General features: G+C 40.1%; 1 protein-coding gene across 3 annotated transcripts in view; it reads right to left on the reverse strand.

Annotated features, from left to right (window-relative positions):
* NR6A1 (nuclear receptor subfamily 6 group A member 1) overlaps window positions 1-23,055 on the reverse strand; it is a 204,307-nt gene that overhangs the window by 17,922 nt on the left and 163,330 nt on the right. For 2 of the 3 annotated variants that reach the window (XM_032478400.1, XM_014561816.2), the window contains 5 exons: window positions 17,760-18,002; window positions 8,905-8,960; window positions 3,151-3,305; window positions 1,567-1,794; window positions 45-299 (listed from right to left, as the gene is read on the reverse strand). In XM_032478400.1, coding sequence (XP_032334291.1) covers window positions 45-299; window positions 1,567-1,794; window positions 3,151-3,305; window positions 8,905-8,960; window positions 17,760-18,002 — 937 coding nt within the window. The remainder of the gene's footprint in view (window positions 1-44; window positions 300-1,566; window positions 1,795-3,150; window positions 3,306-8,904; window positions 8,961-17,759; window positions 18,003-23,055) is intronic. The other variant, XM_032478401.1, reaches the window with a different exon arrangement.

The following is a 23,055-nucleotide window of genomic DNA, read 5'->3' on the forward strand; positions in this document are numbered from 1 at the left end:
AATGGTCTGGTTGCCTGAGACTCTCCCCAGCCAGCAGCTCTCACCTGTGTAGTTCTTCATCAGAGGGTGAGTACTTGGCAGTGACATCAGCCAGCTCCCCAAAGATCTGCTTGCTGTAAACGGTGAGGGAGGACAGCAGGATCAATTCCTGCCATGTAGAGCTCAGGAGGCACGTGTAATCCTTGATTGAGAGCTCGCAGAAGAAAGGCAGTTTCTTGATCCAGGCAATCTGCCTAAAGAGCAGCTCGTCAGCCAGGCGGCAAAGCAGGGCGAACAGCTCTGCCTGAGTCACAGCATATCTGGGGGTAGAAAAGGGGAAAGTTACATCTAGTGGCCATAAGGGTGATGATGGGGGTAAGGGGGAGGGTACTGCTAAGGGCACAGAGGGTCTCTGGCAATGAGCTCCTTGCCCTTGACCATGGATCTCCAGCTCTATTCAATTCAGCCTAATGATAAAGGGGCAGCACTGGGGCTAGCAGCAAGCTTAGGGCAGGAGAGGTGGGTCTGGTGAGAAAAGGTTGCTGAGGGGAAAGGAGGCTTAGAAATTTGTGCAATTATCAGGGAGTATGACTTTTAATGTTAGTGTCCATTAATGCTCCATGTGTTAGAAAAAATTCCCAGTCACTCTTGCACTTGTTTTGGCAATGAGAGCTCCATTAGGGTGGATCTGGTGCCCACTTAATACAGGGATTGGCACAAAAATGAGCCTCAGGGCCAGATGGATGAAAGAGAATACAACATGGTCAGCTTTTCTTGCTCTCACTGCACCCCCTGCTGGTGAGAATTCAGCAACTAGAGATGCTCAGCCCTTCTGAACTGCTGGATGGAAAGAGCAGGGCACTTCTCATCTCTGAGATGAGGTCCCTTAGCGTGGCTCTTTCCCACACCCTCACACCCAGATTTATAAACGTTTTGGTGGTAGTCTTCTTGTAGGCAGGCATCTGAACTTCTTCTGAAATTGGAGCCTAGCTTGAGAAATCTCAGGATACATTCTGGGGAGTGTCGAAGCTTAATAACAAACAGCCTATGCTCCAGGCTTAATGAGTAATGGGTACAGCAACAGGTGGGCCTAAACAGCTGAACCATTACCTGCTCAGGCAGAGCTGACAGGATGAAAGAGTATTCCCTTCCACGCACTCAGGCCTGCACACAGAGCACAAGGCACCAGGCTACCCACGAGTTTGTTGGCTAGGGATACAGACAGGCCACAACCAGTTAGTGCCTTGAAAGCCTTGTTAATAAGCCTAGACCTACTGTATAAAAATCCCCGAATTATAGCTTATCTCTGGCTCTGAGCACAGAAATGCTCAGACCCATCCCAGGGCCTGGCTTACCTAGGCCCAACCAGAAACAAAAGTTCATTAATCCCAATGCCACAGGGATTGATAAATAGCTCCCCTCTATGAGAAAAGATGCTTAAGAGGAAAATGAGGGACCACTGACTACAAAGATAAGCACAGAATTGTCCTTTGATGTTTCCTGGAGTATGGCAGCCAGGGATGAAGGTGGCTGTGGGGTAGGGAACACTCCAAAGTTGCAGGGCTAAACGGGGCAAGGCTCACTCACCCATCTTCAATCAACATGGGTGTGCCCAGTGGCTCCAGGTCCTCGGCTGACACCAGCTGGTGAATCAGACTGTACGACTGGGGATCCAGGCTGCGAGCTTGCGGGGGCAGAAGTGGCGAGTGGGCAGGATAGCTAAAAAGGTGCGGTATGTATTGATAGTGTGGGGGCACAGACGTTCCCATGTACTGATCCCTGAATGCCACGAATCCATTTAGTTCCACAGACCTACTGGAGAGAAAAGTCTCACGTCAAGCAGAACCATGGCAGGTCTGCTGCCTACTCAAAGGAAATGAGCTAGAAGGTGGCTCAGGTGTTCTTTGGCCATGCACTCCGGTCTTCATTAAGCCGGGCACATAATTAGTGGTTATACGTATGTCTTTTCTACTAGACAGGGACTCGGTGCAGGTGTGTGTATGTGTGGCTCCCCTTTGGACACCCAGGACTTGGCAGAGTTGTACTGAATAAATATTGTTTAAATGACCTCTTTGTACAGGTGCACATTTGGAGAGTTTTTAATGAATACTCAGAGAGTACGAGGACAAAGGTGGGTGTTTATATTTTTTTACTGCTAGGACAACTAAGGCAGAGACAGGCTAAGTGCCTTGCAAGGCCATAAAACAAATCCAGCACCTAGCGAAGAACCTGGCATGTGGCAACAACTCCCTAAACATTCAAAGGAAGGAACAAACTAAGGAATAAATGAATGCATGAAAGTTATAACAAAATATCAAGAGAAAGGCAGATTCTTATCTTCCTCCCCTTTCTTGGAAAAATCTAACCACTCAGTCAACTAGCTTTACCTAGGTGCATTTCCTGTAACGGGGGTCAGCAAACTATGATCCACGATCTGTTTTGGTAAATTAAATTTTATCGGAACAAAGCCATACTTCATTTACACATGGTCTCTGGCTGCTTTCCCACTATGATGGCAGAACTGAGTGTTTGAGACCTAAACTGTATGGCCTGCAAAGCCTAAAATATTTACTATCTGGCCTTTATTAAAAAAAAAGAAAAAAAAAAAGGTTTCTCAATCCCTGTCTTGTAAGAAAGATTTCTGGAGAAAGAAAATCTTTCTTGGTAGCTGATGGCTGTATTTTACACCTAACAGCTTAAGATACCATTCTAGAACCAAGAGTCTTCAAACTGGTATTTCGTGATACCAGCAAATTTGATTAGCCTGATTCTTAAAATTTAAAAAGTGAAAATCTTCACCATTGCTGAGGCAGAGAAATTATAACTTAATTCAATATTGTCAACATGCTTTGTTTTATTTCAGTGACAAAGTAAATGAGAGAAAAGAGCTACCATTAAAATGCTATTCTGTCGGGTGAAGAATGCAGGGTACGGACGGCAGCTATAGCATTTTCTCAGTCTGCAGAAGAGACTGCTGACATTTTCAAGGTCTTTAGCAAAAAATGGGCTGCAAAATGTGGCTTTGCATCATCCTGGCCCCTACCCCGAAAGACGAGGGAGCAAGAGTACAATGGCTGAGAGAGACTGGCAGGAATACCCGGCCCAGAGGATCCTTGTGGGTCCACTCTTTGGGGGATCCCTAGATGATGCTGGGTTTGCCTTGAAGCTCACCTGGAGGACAGTGTGGAACCTGGTGAGGGCTGGTTGCTCTCTGAAGCCCTGTTTCCAGGGGAACTGTGGTCGCTGTCACCATGGTTGCTCCAGTGATTGGCTTCTTCCTCAAATTCCTGTCCAGACATAATCCTTTCGATCTCTTCCTCTGATATCTTTGACAAGCAATTGATATGTATTAGACCGGTGCTCAGAGAACCCTCTGTTCCTTCTTTAGGACTGAGAACTTATTTAAACTTCATGGGGATTCCCAGAACTCTCTAGAGTTCCCCCCCCAAATTCCCTCCCCTCCACACCCATACTCCAGGTCTCTCTCTAATCTTACGACACCTTGGTTGCTTGCCTCCCAGCACCATGGATAACCATGGCCTTCCTTTTGCCCATTTACCGTCCTCTTAAGCCACAATGCCTCTAGGTTCCTCCATATTCCTCTGTGTCCCTAAGTCTATTCTTTCCTACCCCTGAAATACCACTCTTCAATAACAAACTCCTACTTGTCCTTTAAGACCCAATTCAAATGTCACTTTTTTGAATCCTTCTATTACTAAGCCTAGGCAGAATTTTAGGTCCTTCTTCCATCCACTCATAATTCTGTGTATTCTGAGAGAGGCAGAATAGCATAATGGTTAAGAGTATGAATTTTATAATCAAATCACCCTTGTTCTAATCTAGGATCTACCACTTTCTAGCTGTACAATCTTGCGCAAGTCATTTAACTATTTCAGCCTAAGTTCCGTCATCTGTACGGTGGAGAGAACAGTAGTATCTATCTCACAGGATTGTTGTGAGGGTTAAATTAGTTAATATATTATCATATATTTAGAAAAGGGCCTAGCCCATAGCAACTGTAACAGAAGGTTGACAATGATATCTTCATCATCATTGTTATTTTTACAGCACTTACGGTAACATATCATAAAAATATCCTCTATCAGACCTTAGGCTATGACAGCATCTAGAAAAAAGCAGTACTCAAATAAAGGCATGTTGGATAAATGAATAAATGTCCACTTATTAAGTACTGACTATACACCTTCATATGAGTAAGAAAGATATTTCTAAGCCTACTGAATAAAAGAAGAAACTAGAGCTTAGACAAGGGAACTCACTTGCCCATGTCTGAGCAGGAGTTCGAGGAAGAGGCCAAAGTACCCAAGTATTCAGTCCAGTGTCCTAGTGACTACGCCATATAAGCAGTGAATAAACACTTCTTCTATAGAGTGTTTAGCCCAGAGCTGAGGCCAAACTGGCTAAACTCAGCACACAGAATGAGTGAGAGCTAAGTAGGAAGATCCAGATGGATTTTTATTTCTTGTCCCTATGGAAAGTCTGGGAGGACATTTTCTCCCAAGTCTGTCTGACTCAAACCTGTATACTTCTTTATTCCAGGAGCCTGTAAGGGAACCTTGAGCTACTCTAATCATAAATACAGGAGGCATTTAGAAATGGAAGCCGGCCAACACAGGAGACTTGGAGGGAAAATGAGAAGTGTTCAACTGGTGCTCAAGTTGAGTGACTGGCTTTAAATAGCTTGGGTTGCATACTCAGTTGGAGGGGTTGTCTTTTTTCTTCAGTCACATGTAGCAAAAACTTCCCAATCTTTTCTCTTAGGGGTCCTTAGAACATTGAAATCAATGTTTACATTTTATAAACATGTGAAGACAAATCAAACTACAAGATATCTACTGAGGCCCTGACTGAAGCAGCCTCAGTGATGGTGTGAGAGCAAGACCAGAGCATGGAGGGCACTGAAGTACCTGAGCTTGGTGAGAAGGGTCAGTTAGTAAAAGCAAGCCTATTCTAGCTGGGAGTCAAAGTTGGACTGTACCTGTCTCTTCCTGTGGGTCCAATGGGACACTGGGCAATCAGTAACACGTTCAACAGGGGATGGAACATGTCAGGACTGCTTGAATCTGGGTTCAAATCTCATCTGTCATTTCCTAGCTGGGTACTTACTGCTTGGTAAGTCATTCAAGTACTCTGAGCCTTAGTTCCCTCAGCTGTAAGATAGAGATAATATCACTTCCTTCCTAACCCAGGATTCCTTCACAGGGTTCTGGAGCAAAGAAGCATGCAGGTTGATAATTAGGAATCTGGGATTAACAGATATTTACTATATATAAAATAGATAAACAAGGACGCACTGTGTAGCAGCACAGAGAACTATATTCAATATCTTGTAATAACCTATAATGGAAAAAAATCTGAAAAAGAGTATCTATTTTATATATATACATATATAACTGAATCATTTTGCTGTATACCTGAAACACTGTAAATCAACTATACTTTAATTAAAAATAAAAATTAAAATAAAAGAAAGTATACCTAATAAAATTCAATCATCCATAAAAAAAAAAAGCAGGTTTGAGTCAGATAGTCTTGGGAGGTTAATTTAAGATAAAGTTATTAAGCACAGGTGCATAACAGGTGTTCAATAAATGGAAGTTCTACCCCTTCTTAGTTTTATTACAATTAAACAGAGTTAAAAACTTGGAGATCACAGCTCTCTTCCTAACGCCACCTAGAAACAATAGAAGACTAAAAGGAAAATTACATGCCCGTTATCAGAAACCTAAATGCAATGCCAGATGAAATAGGTTTCTCTGAGCATCAGCCCCCTCAATTCTGGAGAGAACGTGAGTCTGGAGATATAAATGACTGAAGATCCCTTGGCAAGGTGGGAGAGTCACAGAAAGTACTCAGAAAACATTAGATAATACTGAGGAAGGTTTTTCATTGAGGGAATGCTTAAGAATTCCTCCCAATGGATAAACTTCCTATTGTATCCAAATACATATTTAAAAAATACAAATAAAGACCATATATGAAAAGCCCACAGCTAACATACTTAGTGGTGAAAAGCTGACAGCTTTTCCTCTAAGATCAGGATCAAGGCAAGTAAGCCCACTCTCACCACTTCTATTCAACACAGTACTGGAAGTCCTAGACAGAGCAACAGGCAAGAAAAACAAATAAAAGCACTAAATCAGAAAGGAAGAAGTAAAGTTATCTCTATTCACAGGAGACGTGAACTTATACGTACATAACTTAAAGATGCCAACAAAAAACCTATTAAACCAACAAAGAATAAAACAAAGACCTAATAGAAGAACTCAGCAAGGCTGCAGGATACAAAGTCAACACAGAAAATCAGTTGCATTTTAATTTTTTTCTAGTTGCATTTTTATATATTAATAATGAATTATCTGAAAAGGAAATTAAGAAAACAATCTCATTTACAACAGTATCAAAAAGAATAAAATACTTGGGAATAAACTTAACTAACAAAGTGAAAAGGCTTATACACCACTGAAAGAAATTAGAGACATAAATAAACGGAAAGGAATCCTATATTCATAAAGTAAAAGACTTAATATTGTTAAAAAGTCCATACTACCTGGAGTGTTCTGCAGATTCAATGTAATCTCCATCAAAATTACAATGGCATTTTTTTGCAGGAAAAAAACAATCCTAGAATTCATATGAAACCACAAAGTATCCCAAATAGCCAAAACTATCCTGAAAATGAGTATCAAAGCTAGAAGCCTTGCACTTCCTGATTTCAAAACACATTTACAAAGCTAAAGGAATGTATTGGCTGGCATAAGGACAGACATATAGAGCCCCCTAATAAACTCAAATACATATTGTCAAAAGAACTTTGACAAAGATGTCAAGATTATATAATGAGAAAAGTAGACCCTTTTCAACAGTGGTGCTGGGAAAACTGGATATCGATATGCAAAAGAATGCAATTAGAGTTCTATCTTACACCATACAGGAAAAGCAATTCAAAATGGATTAAAGACTTAAACATAAGACCCAAAATGTTAAAACTCCTAAAAGAAAACAGAGAAAAAGTTTCTTGACACTGGCCTTGATAATGATTTCTTTTAAAATTGAAGTACAGTTAGATTTGCAATATTATGTTATTTTCAGAGGTACAGCACAGTGATTCAGGATTTTCTGCAGATTCTATCACATTATAAGTTATTACAGGGAACTAGGTATAATTCCTTGTGCTATACAGTATTGTCCTTGTTGCTTATCTAGTTTTTTATATAGTAGTTTTTATCTATTACTAGTTTAATCCGTTATTCCTATCATTTTTTTCAATGATTTCTTGAATATGACACCAAAAGCAAAAACAGACAAACAGGATTATATCAAACTAAAAGACGTCTGCAAAGCAAAGGAAACAATCAACAAAGTGAACAGGCAACCTACAGAACAAGAGAAAATATTTGAAAACCATATAGCTGATAAAGGGTTAATATCCAAAATACATAAGGAATTACTGCAACTTAATTAATTAATTAACCTGACTTAAAAATAACAAAAGACTTGATTAGACATTTCTCTAAAGAAGACATACAAATAGCCAATGGGCATATGAAAAGATGCTCAGCATCACCAATCATCAGAGAAATGCAAATCAAAGTTATAATGTGGTATCACCTCAGAGTTATTAGGATGGCCAGTATCAAAATAAAGAGATAAGCAAACAAACAGACCCAGAAAGTAAGTCCTGGAGAGGATTGGGGAAATTGGAACCCTTGTCCACCATTGAGTGGCAATGTAAAATGGTGCAGCAACTATGGAAAACAATATGGAGGTTTCTCAAAAAATAAAAAAAAAGAATTACCATATGACTCAGTAATCCCAAAAGAACTGAAATCAGGATCTTGAAGAGAAATTCGTACTCCCATGTTCACTGGAGTCAAGGCAGTGTTCATGATAGCCAAGAGGCAGAAACAACCTAAATGTCCATCGATGGATGAATAAACAAAATGTGCTATATGCATATAATGGAATATTATTCTGCCTTAAAAAGAAGGAATCCTGTCATATGCTACAACAGGATGAACCTTGAGGACATTGTACTAAGTGAAATAAGGCAGTCACAGAAGACACGTACTGCATGGTTCCACTTACATGGGGTATCAAAAGCTGTCAAACTCTCAGAAGGGGAAAGTAGAATGGTGGCTGCCAAGGACTGGGGGAAAGGAGAAATGAGGACTTGTTGTTCAATAGATATGAAATTTCAGTGTAAGATGAAAAAGTTCTAGAGATTTGCTGTACAAAAATGTGCAGCATACTGTACTGCACACTTAACAATTTGTTATATTTTATGTTGTATTTTTACCACAAAAAGAGCTATGAATGCAGGCCAAAATAATTTAATCTGCAAGAGATACATATGCCTTGAATAAATAAGTAAAAATGTGTGATTTAAAAAGAGAATACAGCACACACCACACCCCAACTGTGTATCAAACTCACGTGACAGAAAACCCTCCCATACATCATCAGCGTGTATCTCAAAACAATTCTGTATTTCTGTCCTCTCATTCCCTAACATTCAATTGGATAAATCCTATCGATTTTACCTACTGAATATTTCTTGACTCTATCCCCCTACCCCAATCTGCACTATCACTGCCCTACCTGAAACCACTATCTATATGTCTCACCTGGATTTTTGTAAAGCCCTTTTAACCAAAATTGGTTTCACTTCCTCTGAAATCCTTACTAAGGGTTGAGGCATCACAAGAGCTTTAACCATTATCTTACATATTTAAGATTTTCAAAGCACTTTCATATCCAAGCTGTAAAAGCAGTTTTACAGGAAGGAAAGTAAAGATGGCTTCCCCCCAGTAGCAGATGAGAAGGTCAAGGGGAGCAGCTGTAGGAGCACATGGAGGCCTCGGCTTTCAGGACAGATCACAAAGAGTAAGGCTTGGAACTCACCTGGACAGGCCCAATGCTCTTATTCCGGCCTCCAGGCATGCCATCTTCTCTGATTGCTAGAAGGAAACATAAGACAGTAAGAAGAGTGCCCACAGAAGTCTAGGTACAAAAAGAAAACTTATTTGGCCAAAAGCACAAGGCAGTAATTGGTGAAACCAAGATTAAAACATGGGTCTTTCCATCATCCCAGGCTATCTCATAGGGAACAGATGCTTCTGGGTCCTGAAGGCACTGGGTACACACTACACACATGTATACATTCAGCATGCTCAACAAAGATGACAACTTTATTAACAGTCCTACAGTTACAAATATCCCACCAGGATGATGCATGTGAAGGCTTTGATAAATTCAAGTGGGGGAAGGGGGGATAGAAAGAATACTTCACTTTTTAATAAAGTATTTTTTATTTCCAGTTGAAGTTTGAGTCTGATTTGTAGAATGAGGAAAATAGATTTTTTTTGCTTTTGTTTTTTAATTAATCAGAATTTTTATCTCATTGGTTCTTCCCTACAAAGCAGTCAGTAGAGTTCCCTTGCAGTTAATTTCCCATTCAGATGAGTCAACAACAAAAAAAGAAGTTATTTAGTATTTCCTAATTATAAAAAAAATCCTTTAAACAGTAACAGCCTCATTAAGAATAACCACTGCTAACACTATTACCATCATGCTTACAGAGCACTTAATATGGGGGCACAGAGAAGGAACTCGGATTTGTAATGAATAGAAGGCTCTGGTGTCTGGTGAAGCTTTCTGGAAAATACAACTTCTGAACTGAGTCTTAAAGGATAAATAGGATTTACGCAGGGAGGAAAAGGGTGCTGCTCCAGGCTGAGTGGACAGTATACAGAAAAAGTCTCAAGTTGAAAGTAAGCATGGAGTGGTCTTTCTGGGAATTTCCAAGTGCTTCAATTAGGCTGAAGCGTGTTATGTGTGGGTTGTGTGTGAACAGTAGCAAGAAATGAGGCTGGAGAAGCCAACAGGGGCCAGATCACAGACAGCCTTGAATGTTAGGGAGCATGTGGTCAGGTTGGCATTTCTGAAAAATCTTTGTGATGGCCACCGTGGAGGGTGACTTGTAGCGGGTACTAGTAACAACAGAAGATAAGCTAATGGAATCATGTGAGAGCAAGCTCTGCCATAATAGCCTAAAAAAATTTAACATAAACAATCTAGAAAGTCCTCAGGGCAGGGCTGGTTGCCCTCAGAACGTGAGCGGTCCAAGTCTAACACTTGGCTCCTGGGGAACCTGAAAGGCTGACAGGAAGTTCATTTTCCTTAAAGCAGACATCATTCTTGGTCTTGGAAGATTATACACTTCAGAATTAGACAAGCTTGAGCCTAAATCTTGTTTCTGCCAGGTTTGTGTAATTAGAGACAAGTTTCTTATCTCTGTGAACTTCAGTTTACTGAAGAATAAAGAGGCTACTGGAACCTGTCTTACAGGGTGGGGTGCTGTGAGGATTATGTGTAACAGGGCTAAAGCAGCAAGCACAGGGCCTGGCGTATAAAGGAGGAGGTAACATAGTCTGCTTTACAAGGCTGCTGTGAAATCTGGAGCAAGAAACATAAACAGCTAAATATATTCATTATCTAGGTACACGCTGGTTGTTGTTTAGGAGCTCTCTTTCAACCTAATTTCAAGTTCTAAACATCCTTAAAATTCTTCTTCTGCTGTTCCGGGGTCAATACAGATATCTTCCATGTCTTGGCTTCAGGTACCAACCACAGGTACAGAACAAAGATCTATCACTGGCAGATACAACACGGAATATTTTTCAGTCGATAGTTCACTCTCAGTGTCGTAGAGTTGAGGATGTAACTTAACATGCTTTCCTTTCTGTTTAAAGGACCACCAGTATTAAAGATTTACATCTTACCAATTTCTCCTTCTGGTATTTAAAAGCTCATGTTGTCCCTCAACCCCACCTGGAGTAAGGAAACTCATACATATGTTATGTGCTGTCCTGGGTAAAATAAACCCATGAAGGAAGTATTAGTATTATCATTCCCCCTGGGCAGATGAATCTAAGGCTCAGAGAAATGAAGTGTTTTGCTTAGGGTGACAGAAATTAAACATTAAAATCAGGGTCTATCACTTCTCAGCCTTTTGGCTAAGACCAAGTGTAATCTCAGTGTTGGAACTCAGACTATCAGATTAAGACCAGCCTCCTCTTCACTACTATAATTTCCCGAAGTGTGTGTGCATCCCAGCAGGGAAACATAATTTTAGGTGGTACATAGATAAATTCTTAATTATACATTTATCTTAACATGCATTAAAAAAAAATACCGATTTCCCAATCACTGAGGTGATAAAAAAAAAATCCCCTTTTAAAATAAACTTTGATTTTTTTTTTCCAAAAAGATAATTTAAAGAAGGACAAAACAATGGTACTGGTTTAATCAGAGGTGGTAAAATCTCTCAAGATAGCATGAAACTGCCTGAAGTGTGGGCAACACCACCATGTGTCACAGTGCCTCTGTTAAAACAAAAACTTGGATCTTATTTTAACACTTGTATTTTACTCACATATACGTGACTGCATTTAATCCCCATGACAACCTTAGAAAGTATACATTATTATAATCCTATGCAGGTTAGAGATGAGGAAACGGAAGCTCAGAGAGGAAACAGGACTTGTTCAAGGTTACTCAGGGAAGACTTGACAGAGATAGGATTTCAGTTAAGGTCTTCTGATTCTAAAGTTGTGCTTGTTCCTTGATGCTACACTCAGCTAAGAGCAAGTTTTCCAGCAGAGCTGAGAGTTTTTCTGGTAGTGAACTTATTAAAACAAACAAAACAAAGGTTTCTGGGTGCAGGGTCACAGGAATGGTTCTGCTGCACCCCTTGTCTAAGCCTAAGAGGGCGGCACCAGCTATGGTCCTTCCATCCGCTCATAAGAAGCACAAATACCTTTTCTACCCTAGAACTCATGTACCTACCATTCCTCACTTGCTTAGGCCTGAGCAGCCAACCAAACCCAGAAAGACACAAAGCTAACCACATTAAAGCCCTGCTCAAAATCCACTGGTGGTTCCCTTTGGTCTACGGGCTAATTAAATCCAAGCTCCCTAGCCTGGCATTCAAGATCCTCTGTGATCTGGTTTGGTTCCTGTGGGGCTCCCCATCTGATTTTTGCCACAATGTTACACTGTCCCTACAGAGAACTATCTGTTAGCTCTTAAACGTGCCGTGCTGTTCTACAACACAGTTTTGCCTCTGCACGTGTTGTTGCCTCTACTCAGAAAGAAACTTTACAGTGGAAAACTTTACACCACCACCTCACCCAAGTGACACCACCTGAACTCAGCGACTCAAGTTAACATGACTGGTAATGGGATAAACTCACACCATGGACTCTTACAGGATGCACTGAAAGGACGCAACACTGCTTTTGTGGCATTCTTGCCAAAACTGCATAACCGGATTCTAATTGTCAGGAAACTGAGAAACCCAAGTTAAGGGATAGTCTACGAAATAAATAATTCGTTTTCTTCAAAATTGACAATGTTATTAAAGAAAAAAAAAAGGAATCATTTCAGATTAAAGGAAATTAAAGAGACATAAAAATTAAATATAATGTGTGATTCTGGATTGGCTCCTAGATTAGAAAATATAAGCTGCTTTACTATCAAGGTCACTGGGGTAACTGGTGAAATTTGGATAAGGCCTGCAATTAGATAATAGTATAAATTTCCTGATTTTGATAATAATGCTGCAGTTATTTAGAAGCAAAGGGGAATGAAGTCTGTAACTTACTCCCAAATAGTTAAGAAAACACACACGCAAATGAGCGCACGCGCACACACGAGAGAGAGGGAGAGGAGGAGTCATTTTTACAAAGCTCTTTTAGTTTATAAGGAGCTTAGACTTTGATTCCCTCAAGATTCTGCTCAAATGTTTTCTCTCCTTGAGATTTCTCAGTGTTCCATTTTTTTTCCTAGTAAAGTGATATAGCAATGCCACAGGATCACTGTCTCACCTCACAATGCCTTTCTACAAACATCAACTGCCTCCAAGAGGCTTTCCTTAACCTTTTCACTTTTGAACTAGTTATCTAGCAAGTTATGAGACAACAAAGTTAAGGGAATTTTAAATATTTTCACATGATTACTTAACGACATGAATTCCCCCATGGGGCTCAGTGTAGCTTCCTCTTGTCTCTGATGATTTTAACAATATTTCCCCATCCCACTTCCTGTCCTGGTCCCCCACCACAGTCAATCTATCAAACCAGGAAGCATCCTACCCTAATTGGGTTATCTGCTAAGGGACACAAGAGAAAAGTAGGACTTGGTAATGGCCCTTGAGGGGATCATTGTCTAACAATGGGGGGAAAAGACAAGTATACAAACACAGCACAAGGGGATGAGCATTATGGCAGAGGGCAAAAAAGGGCTGTGGAGGGCCATCTGGTGGGGGAGGGGTGTCAGAGAAGACTTCTTAGAGAATATTACAAATAAAAGTTGAGCTTAAAAAGAAAAGTATATACAGTCAGGTGAAGAAAAGGGGGCAGAACATTCCAGGAAAAAGAAACCACATGTGCAAAGCCCCCAAACAAGAAACATCATCGAGTTTTTGGAGAATTGGGATGGAATGCAGATTGTGTAGGGGGAGCAGCAGAGTCTGGAGAAGGGAAGGAATGCCAGAGGGGCCTTGGAAATCATTCTGAGGAGCCCAACTTTATCTGAAGACTGCAAGATGGCTGAGGAGTACACGTTTCGGATACTGGGGTAGCAGTGGGGATGGACAGACATGGACAAGCCTCTACTCATCATCCTATTTACATCTCTCTCATGGCCTTGATAATTAATTTCCTTACCAGCCAACTTCTAGCTCTGAAAAGATATCTAAAGATATCTACGTGCAGAGATGGGGGACAACAGAGGACAGGCTCACACATAGTGGCTGCATTTTTTAACAGTTAATTTTTAAAATTTTGAGGTAAGTTGAGACTTGGAGAAGAACTGGAAAAATAGCACAGGGAATTCCCATATACTCTAAACCCAGCCTCCCCTTCTGTTAACTAAGCTTACACAGCCACAGACTATTCATCAAAACTAAGAAATTAACTCTGGTACAATACTATTTACCAAAGTACAGACTTTATTCAGCTTTTCCCAGTTCCACTAATGTCCGTCTTCTGTTACAGAATCCAATCCAGAATCCCACATGGCATGCAGTTGTCCTGTCTCCATAGTCTCCTCCAATCTGCGACAGTTTCTTAGTCTTTCCTTATCTTTTGTGACCTTGACACTTTTGCGGAGTATTTTGTAGAATGCCAGTTATTTTGAAGAATGTCTCTCAATCTGGGCTTGTATGTTTCTCATGATTAGACTGGGAATGAATCTATCCATCCGTGTGTGTGTGTATCTGTATACGTGTACCCTTCTTAGTGTGTCCTATCAGGGGGTACACGATGTCAATGTAAGCACACTGATGTCACCCTTGATCACTTGAATAAAGTGTTATCTGTCAATATTCTCTACTGAAATGTACTATTTTCCCTTTGTAATTACTAAATATTCTGAGACAGGGCAAATGTTCTGTTTCTGTTTAAACCCATGCTCTTATTTTAGCATTCATCAGTGCATCTTGCCTGCAGCAATTACTGCTAAGGTGTTTTAATGGCGATTTTCTATTTCCCTCATTTCTTCTACTCTTAACTAATTACAATTCTGTAAAGAATCACCACTCCTCCATTCAGTTCATTCTATCAGTATGAACTCATGAATGTTTTATTCTTTGGAATACACACACACACACACACACACACACACACACACACACACACACACACACACACACAGCACATTCTAACTTTCTGGCACCACAGGATGCTCCAGGCTCACTCATCTTACATTTTCCCTTCATCAGCCGTAAAATCAACCAGTTCTTCAAGGAGTATTGATTCCTTTTATTGATAGCTAGAAAATATACATATGTATACCAGCTCATGTATCTACTCACATATTTGTCTGTCTATCTGTCTGTCTGTCTATCTATCTATATACCTAAACCTAAGTCCGTATTAAAACCTCTGACTCCAATCTAGCACCAAGTTTCATTCTAGCCTTCTCTTTTCCTGATTTATAACTTCTTTCCCTGATGCGAGAAATTCAGTTCTCATTGTCTACAGTATATTCACTTATTTGTTCAACCCTAGTATATAATCAAAGTAGTGACAGAATTCCTAACCCATAACCTTGAGAGAAACAAATTTATAAACTAGAGCTTTTTTGTACACAGTTCTTTTTGTCTTCAGTCTTACAGTATACAGTCAAAACACTGTTTTCCAAGGTCAACTCCTTTCTCTCCTAGTCTCTTTAGTGTGGCTATGTGATTTATTTGTAGTATCAGTTAGATTCATTTGTCAGTCTATAGTCTATCTTTTCCCGCCATATACTGATTGTTTTAAAAATTATATACATTAAAATTCACTTCTTTTGTGGTGTTTAGTTCTTTAGGTTTTGACAGATGCATAAAATTGTGTCAAACATCATAGTTCCATCACCCCAAAACATTCCAAAGGCAACTGCAATTTTAATTCTGCTTTCTCATCACCGACCAGGAGGTGGCAGGGTTTCTCCCTCTGAGACACAGCCTTCACCATGCAACTGAGCCTGCCTGCTCTGCGTGCAAATGGGCCTAGAAAGGTAGCTCTACACCCCTCACATCCCACGTGCCATCTCCTAGCTAGGGTTAGACACGGGTTATGGGGGTAAGCTTCCCTGAAATAGGTAAGTTTGGCTGGAAGCATCAGAATTTCACACTGAATAAGCAGGATGATTCATCAGAGAGAGAGTAATCAAGAAGGCAACCCATAAACATGCTTTGGTAAAATACTCACAGTAAGGGCAACAAAGGGATTTGGAGACCAAAATCAAATCAGATGAAGGTGAGTAGATGACAAAAGACTCTCTTCAAGACATGACGTTTTTGGTAATGGTGGCTGGGAAGGGTTTTTTGTAGGAATAAAATGATAGTGGGGAAGGAAGAAGATTTCTAGCTAGAGGGAGGAATCTAGTGCAGGCAGGGGAGTGTAAGACATGCTTGAGGCACAGTAAGTTCTGGACAGAACATGATGTTAGAAACACGGACAGGCAACGAAGCTGGTAACAGTTTAAATGCCCTATTATAGGTGTTTATCGTTCAGTAAATAGAGGACATTCCAACATGCAAATAGTTATCCCATATGGTAAACACATGAAGCAGGAGGTTGTCCATGTGGCGAGGTACAAGCCATGCTTGATTAATAACAAATTACAATTTAAAAACTATTAACTGTCAATATAACCACCACTAAACTAACAGGCAAATCATTTTACCTCCCTAAGCTGCATCTGTAAACTGAGGGTAATAGTTAATAACAGGGTTGTTATGTGTATTTAATGAGATAATGTATAACAAGTACGTAAGATTTTCTAGTACATTTAGTGCTCAATAAATATTAGTATTATAAGTAAATTATAAATGACCTATATTTACCTAAATTTGCTTCTATATCTCTTTTACTTTTCCTTCATCATGGGTAAGTTTTCAAAAAATTCTCATTATCTCACACACAATTAAAAAAAAAAACTTAAGTATATCTGCATGTCTGCTACAAAACCTTTCTGAACAATTCATTAAATCTGACCAACCCCCACCCCTGCATACTGCTACTATGAGCTCCCAATACCTTGCTGGGTAGTTTATATACATGGCCATATTTAATCCTCCATAGAACTCTGAAAGGATTATCATATCATTTTAAAGGTAGGACTACTGAGCATCAGAGGCATAAAGCAAACTGCCCAAAGGTCACAGAGCTAGTCTGTCACCAATTTCTGCCTCCTGAGCCTCTGTTCTTTCACTGAACTACACTGCACTCTCTACCCTCCATGAGGGTTCCTGGACTTCTGACATTGGCCCTCTTCTGCACCCAAGTTCTCTGTTTGAGTGACTTCTACCCACTAACAACACTTTACCACCTCTATGCCAACAGCTCCACAAAACTACTTGCAGGCAAGACTTTCACCTTGGTTCCAATCATATATATCCAACTTCCTTGGTGACATCTATGTGTGTCCTTCTCAGGTACCTCAAACTCAGCACCTACTAAGGCCAACATTTTGCCCCACTCTGCTTTTATTAATTCACTCACTATTAATTCAAATCTTCGATTTCAACTTCTGGTGCTGCCCAGCATCTGGTATGTCACCACTGCTCTCAGGTGAGCTTCTCCTGTATCTCCCCATCTGTGCCATTATTTTCTCGTCCCTCCTTTAGATCCTTCACACCTTCTTCTAGACCTTTCTAAAACTGTAGGTGGCTTTTCTGCTTCTTCCACCCCATCCATTCTTCAAAGCTGCCTCTGGGGGTTAATCCTCTCAGAATATCTGTTTATTCATGTCATTTTAAGCTAATGGCTCTCAGAAAACTTCCCAATAAATCCCAAATTCTTCACCAAACTGGATGCTGATTTCTGGGCATATCTAGCCTCTGAATAGGCCATGATTCTAGCAAACAAAATGATAACACATTCAGGGAATGTACTGCCTTCTCATCTAAAATTCCTATGTCCTGTCATCTTGCCCTAAAAAAAGAACTAGTGGAGTATATTAACACTAGTCATGGCTGGATTATTCACTGAGGTCTTGCCACGTGGAGCCTGTGCATTCATTCTCACAGGATCCTTAACATCTCACCAGTCTTTTTCTCCAGCTAATCCAGGAGATTCCCGTAGGCAGATTCATTTTTGGGTTATGAGGACACAGCACAAGGCCTGGCATAGAGTGCAGGCTTGGGAAATGAGTAACTCCAAGGCTTAATAGCTGACACTAAAGGTAAAGTGATGGGCACCACTCACCCTTCCGGTTCATCCCCATCTGGAGGCATTTGAGCAGGCGGCAGTACTGGCACCTGTTCCTCTGCTTCCGAGACATGACACAATTCTTGTCACGACTGCACCGATATACCCGCTTGTTGCAAATGCTCCTCTTGAAAAACCCTTTGCAGCCCTCACAGGAGATGATTCCATAGTGCAAGCCTGTGGCACGGTCCCCACAAATGAGACAGGTTCGTTGTTCAGCCCGATCATCTGGAACAGAAACTGAACATATTCAAGTTACAACACAGTGGAAATAATGGCTTTGAGCCTGCAGTTTTAAAATAAGCAACACTGGACAGATGCAGAAATCACCCTTTCCAGGCTAACTGGCAAACAGGGGGCATCTTTAAAGCCTTTGATGTAAGAACAGACTCCTGTATCTACCTGCAGATACCACAAACACAGCCTTTCAAAAAAAAAAAACCTCATGTTCTTCCCTCTGGGTTTCATCATCACTTGAACCAGTATCCATATTGGAAATGTGGAAGGTATCTTTAACTTCTCCCTCTCCCTTATCTTCCTCAGCAACAGTCCATCCCTCCTACCCTGCAGGAAGGTGGTAAGAATTACTTTCATGTATGTAAGTGCCTAGCATATTGTATATATCCAATAAACGATAGTTAACAAGGGAAAGAAGTTTCCATGCCCAGCTAAGCCATCCATCCATCCAACAGATACAGATTGAGCAACTATTCTATTCCAGGCACTGTTGTAAGGCACAGACACAACAGTGAATAAAAGTCCCTGTTGAAGGATATTCCAACAGAGTATCTACTCTGTGTCCAGGTCCCACACTAGGTATTGGGTATTCAAAAATAAATCATCATGATCCCCACAGTCAAGGAACTCAGTGCCTAGCAACAAACAAGTTAGTCAAAGTGGAAATTCAGGCTGGAATATAGCTCTCTACTTTCTCTTCCCTCAAATTCCACTTACTCAGGACCAAGCAATTGCCACAGAACAGACATATGACCAAAAAAGCACCCTTGTTAACTGTGATCTCAGACCTTGCTAGCGGGTGCAAGAAACCTCCAGGAAAGATTCTGATCAGAGGCCAAGGCAGGATACCAGAGATCTGAAGCTCAATCTTGAGCAACAGGCAAGCTATAATGATTAAGAATACATGCTGTACACCAGAAATTGACACAATATTGTAAACTGACTATAACTCAATAAAAATAAATTAAAAAATAAATGTCTCAGTGAAAAAAAAAATACAGCCCTCAGAATTAGGGATCCTTATTTGAACCCCAGTTCTGACACTTAGCAGTTGGGTGAACTTGAGCAAATTAAGTCAATTCTTTGAGCCTCGTTTCTTATCTGTAAAATGGGGATTATAATGGCATCTATACATCGTGGATAAAGTACTCTGCACAGTGCTTAGGCTGCTAGAGACAGTAAATAAATGATAGCTGTTATTTTCATTATCATTATTATCCAAACAGGTATTTAAAGTGATAATGACATACCTGAAAAGACAAGCATCCAAAGGCAATGTTAAAGCGGGGCATGATGGTGTGTGTGTGTGTGTGTGTGTGTGTGTGTGTGTGTGTGTGTGTGTATGAGGAACATAGAGAAGGAAAGAGCTAGCATTTATAGAGCCTTTATTATATGTCATCTTTGAGAGATATCTTTATGATCCTCATTTGTAATACTGGATAATGGCCACTCAAAGATACCAAGTCCCAGTACTTGGAACCTGTAAATGTTATCTTGTAAGGAAAAAGGATCTTTGCAGATATGATCAAATTAAGGGGAGATTATTCTAGATTATAAAGCTGGGCCCTACTTACAATCACATGTTTTTATAAGAGAGAGGCAGAGGGAGATGTGATATAGACAAAAGAGAACACACACACATGTGGGCGCATACATGAGAAAGTGACGTGGAGAGAGGCAGAAGCTGGTCACAAGCCAAGGACTAACTAGCAGCCACTACGAGCTGAAAGAGGCAGGAAATGGATTCTCCCTCAGAACCTCTGAAGGAAGTGTGGCTCTGCTCATTTCAGCCAACTGATTTTGGACTTCTGGTTTCAAGAACTGTGAGAGAAAAAATTTTTGTTGTTGTAAGTCACTGGTTAGTGGTAATTTTTGACAGCAGCTAGGAAACTAACACACATTTGTCATACAAAAAAAACCAGACATACTAAGACTCTTGCTCAAAATCACAAGGCAAATAGCGAGTGTGCAGAGAGAAGCAGATGTATGAGACCACACAGATAGGGAAACAGAAAAATATGAAAAGGGAATTGTCTAGTTTTTGAGGACTACAGCTCCTACTCATAGACCTTTCCAAGTCTTTCTAAAACCTGGATTCACTTCCTAACTTTGGGCAAACTGACAGACTATGACAAACTGACATTCCCATGTTCTTATGATACAATCCTTTCTTTTATCTTTCTTAAACTAACTTAAATGAGTTTCTGTTATTTGTAACTAAAAGAAACTTGGCTAAGATAACCCTATAAAAATGGCCCTAGAGTAATAAGCATTCCTTTTCTTTTTAAAAAGGAAAAGAAGCTCAAGGTAAACATTAGAGGAAAGTTACAATAGCAAGCTGAAAAACTAAACCAGGAAGGGCCAAACAGGCAAAATGAATGGCATGAGGACAGCACTCACTATGCGTGAGATGTAATTTCCTAGAGTGCTGGGCCTGAGCTGCTCAAAGGGCTTGGAAATAGAGCATGGAACGCTGCCAGGAAATCATAATTGGCTACAGAAGAATCTAAGTTTTCTAATTTTTAATTAAAATTGCCAATATGCTATTATATGTATACATTAAAATATAAACCAGAACTCTACTAGAACAGACTTAGAAATAGTTAAAATTAACCAATATCTACAAGAATCTCACCTTCCTTTCTTCACAGATATGATTTCACTGAGCACCTACTACAACTAGGCACTGTGCCTTCTTTGTGTTGTGTCATGTAATTCTCATAATCCCAAAGGTGGGTACAACTATTAACATTTTGTAAATGAGAAAATTCGGAGATTTAAAAGAAAGTTAAGTACTTTGTCCATTTAAGGAGTGGCTGACCCCAATCTGCCAGTATCAGGACTGGAGATCAATAACGTCATTGGAGAACAATCAAATATAGACATGCTGAGAATCTGTTCATGTCTTGTAATGCTTTTTGTTCTTCTCATGAGAGTTTAAAAAAGGCCACACTGAGATCCAAGACTGGAAGGGAGAATTTCTCCACTGATGGGCACAGAGAGACTAGACTCCCCTTGAGTCCTGTGACTGCTTCTCTGTCTGGCCATAGCTATTCTTACTGCCATATTCTGCTTCTATAAATGACGCTGGTCTATGTCACAGACAGGAATCAACTCAAAAGGAAGTTTCTCAAAGGTACAAGAGAAAGGCCATCTCCCAATCAACCCTATAGCCCTTCAAAGAAGCATTTGGCAAATTCTCTCACAGCATGTGGAAAAAGATCATAATGAAGGAAGCTACTGTTAACTGAGCACTTGCATGCAGACTCTGTGCCAATTACTTAACACATGTTATTGGGCTGAATCATCGCAACAAACCTAAATAAGGTACCCTTACTTTACGTTAAGGAAACTGAAGCTCATGAGGTGATATCACAGTCACTCAGCTAGTAAGAAAGCAAGCTAGGCCTGGAATCCCCAAAGTCTTTGCACTTAACCAACACATTCTGTGGCTACAGCAAGGCAAATCTATCCATTCGATGCAAGTAAGTCAGGCCCTCCCCCACCTGAAAACAAAACAAAACAAAAACCCCTCACAGAAAAGCTTAAAAAAAAAAAAAGACAAAAACCAAGGTCTCCCTTTGTAAATGAACAAACACTGAAGCCAAACGCCTGGCCAGATGTCAGATATAGACTTCTGCACCTTTCATTCTTGTAAAGGACTTGAAGGGTATTTAAAGCATGTTTACCCTCATTATCTCACATGTACCAAGGCCAGGGCAGGGATTATTTTTATCTTATAGATACAGCAAAGAAAATTCAGTGAGTACCAATCATGTACCATGCAACATTCAAGAAGTTTTCACATGTACTGTCTTATTTATTCATCACAATAACTGTGAGAAGTTTCATTATCCCCATATTACAGAACTGGGAATCTTAGAGTTAGAAAAGGCCTTAAACTGGCTTGAACAGACCTTTACCCGAGGCATGAATTCCCTGTAAAATATTCCAAGATGAAGGGTTGTCCCACACTCTACCTGCACATCTCCAGTGACTCAGTAAGGCACTTCATTCCATTCATTCCATTTTAGATAGTTTCAATGGTTCAAAAGTTTTTCTTTACACTGAGACAAAGTCTGTTAACCTGAAGCTTTCCTCATTGCCCTGAGTTATGTGCTCACGGCAAAAAATAAATGTATAACCTAGCCTAGTTCGTATACCAACCATTTAGAGATTTAAAGATAAACAGAGTTCCTATCTGTGGAATTTTTTTCCTCTCCCATTTGTTTTTCTTAACCATATACTATCAGAATTTCTCATAAAACAAAAGTATCAGAAGTGAATGGTTTGTTTTTCTTAATTTAAGACTCAACTAGCTTTCCTTGTGTTTCTGCAACTATCAACACCAGTAAACACACAGTATATGCTATAAAGATGCCACACAGTTTATAATGGGAAAACTGAGGCTTAAGGAGGTCAGAAAATTTAATCATGGCTACACAGTTAGGAGTAGAACTGGAGTTAGAATTTTAAGACCTTCTGATTCTAAGACCACTGTATTACCAATCCCCCTACACTTAATTCATATCTGGTTCACATACATCTAAATCTTGAAGTATTTATCACATATATCATTAACCCATATCTTTCTAATTCCGTTCTCGGGAAGGGTAGGACTTCTTGAACTCAAAGGTGGGACTTTACATTTGTCCTTGATCAATGCTATCTTATATAATAAATTCTATACATCATTTTGGCCTACTGAAATCTTTGGGGATCAGGGTCTGCCACGCAGTATGCAAGTTATTTCTCCCTCCTCCTCCTTTTTTCCATGTATGGTCAGTATTAGATCATTTTCATTTCCATCCTTAAAACAATATTCAACAACAATATCGTATTCAGGCAAGCTGCTGGAGCCCCTTCTCCAGTCTGACTTATACAAATTAGCATCCTGGAAATAGCTGTTAAACTAGTTTTGCCTGTTAATTAGGCCAGACACCCGAGTCTGGCCAGCATTTATCTATCTTACACACAAGCATATCATGATTGTGTCACATGCTTCACTGAAACTTCAGATTCATCACGTCTGAATTATTTTAGTGAGCCTAACACG

The sequence above is a fragment of the Camelus ferus genome, chromosome 4 (assembly GCF_009834535.1).
Source record: "Camelus ferus isolate YT-003-E chromosome 4, BCGSAC_Cfer_1.0, whole genome shotgun sequence".
Lineage (NCBI taxonomy): Eukaryota > Metazoa > Chordata > Mammalia > Artiodactyla > Camelidae > Camelus > Camelus ferus.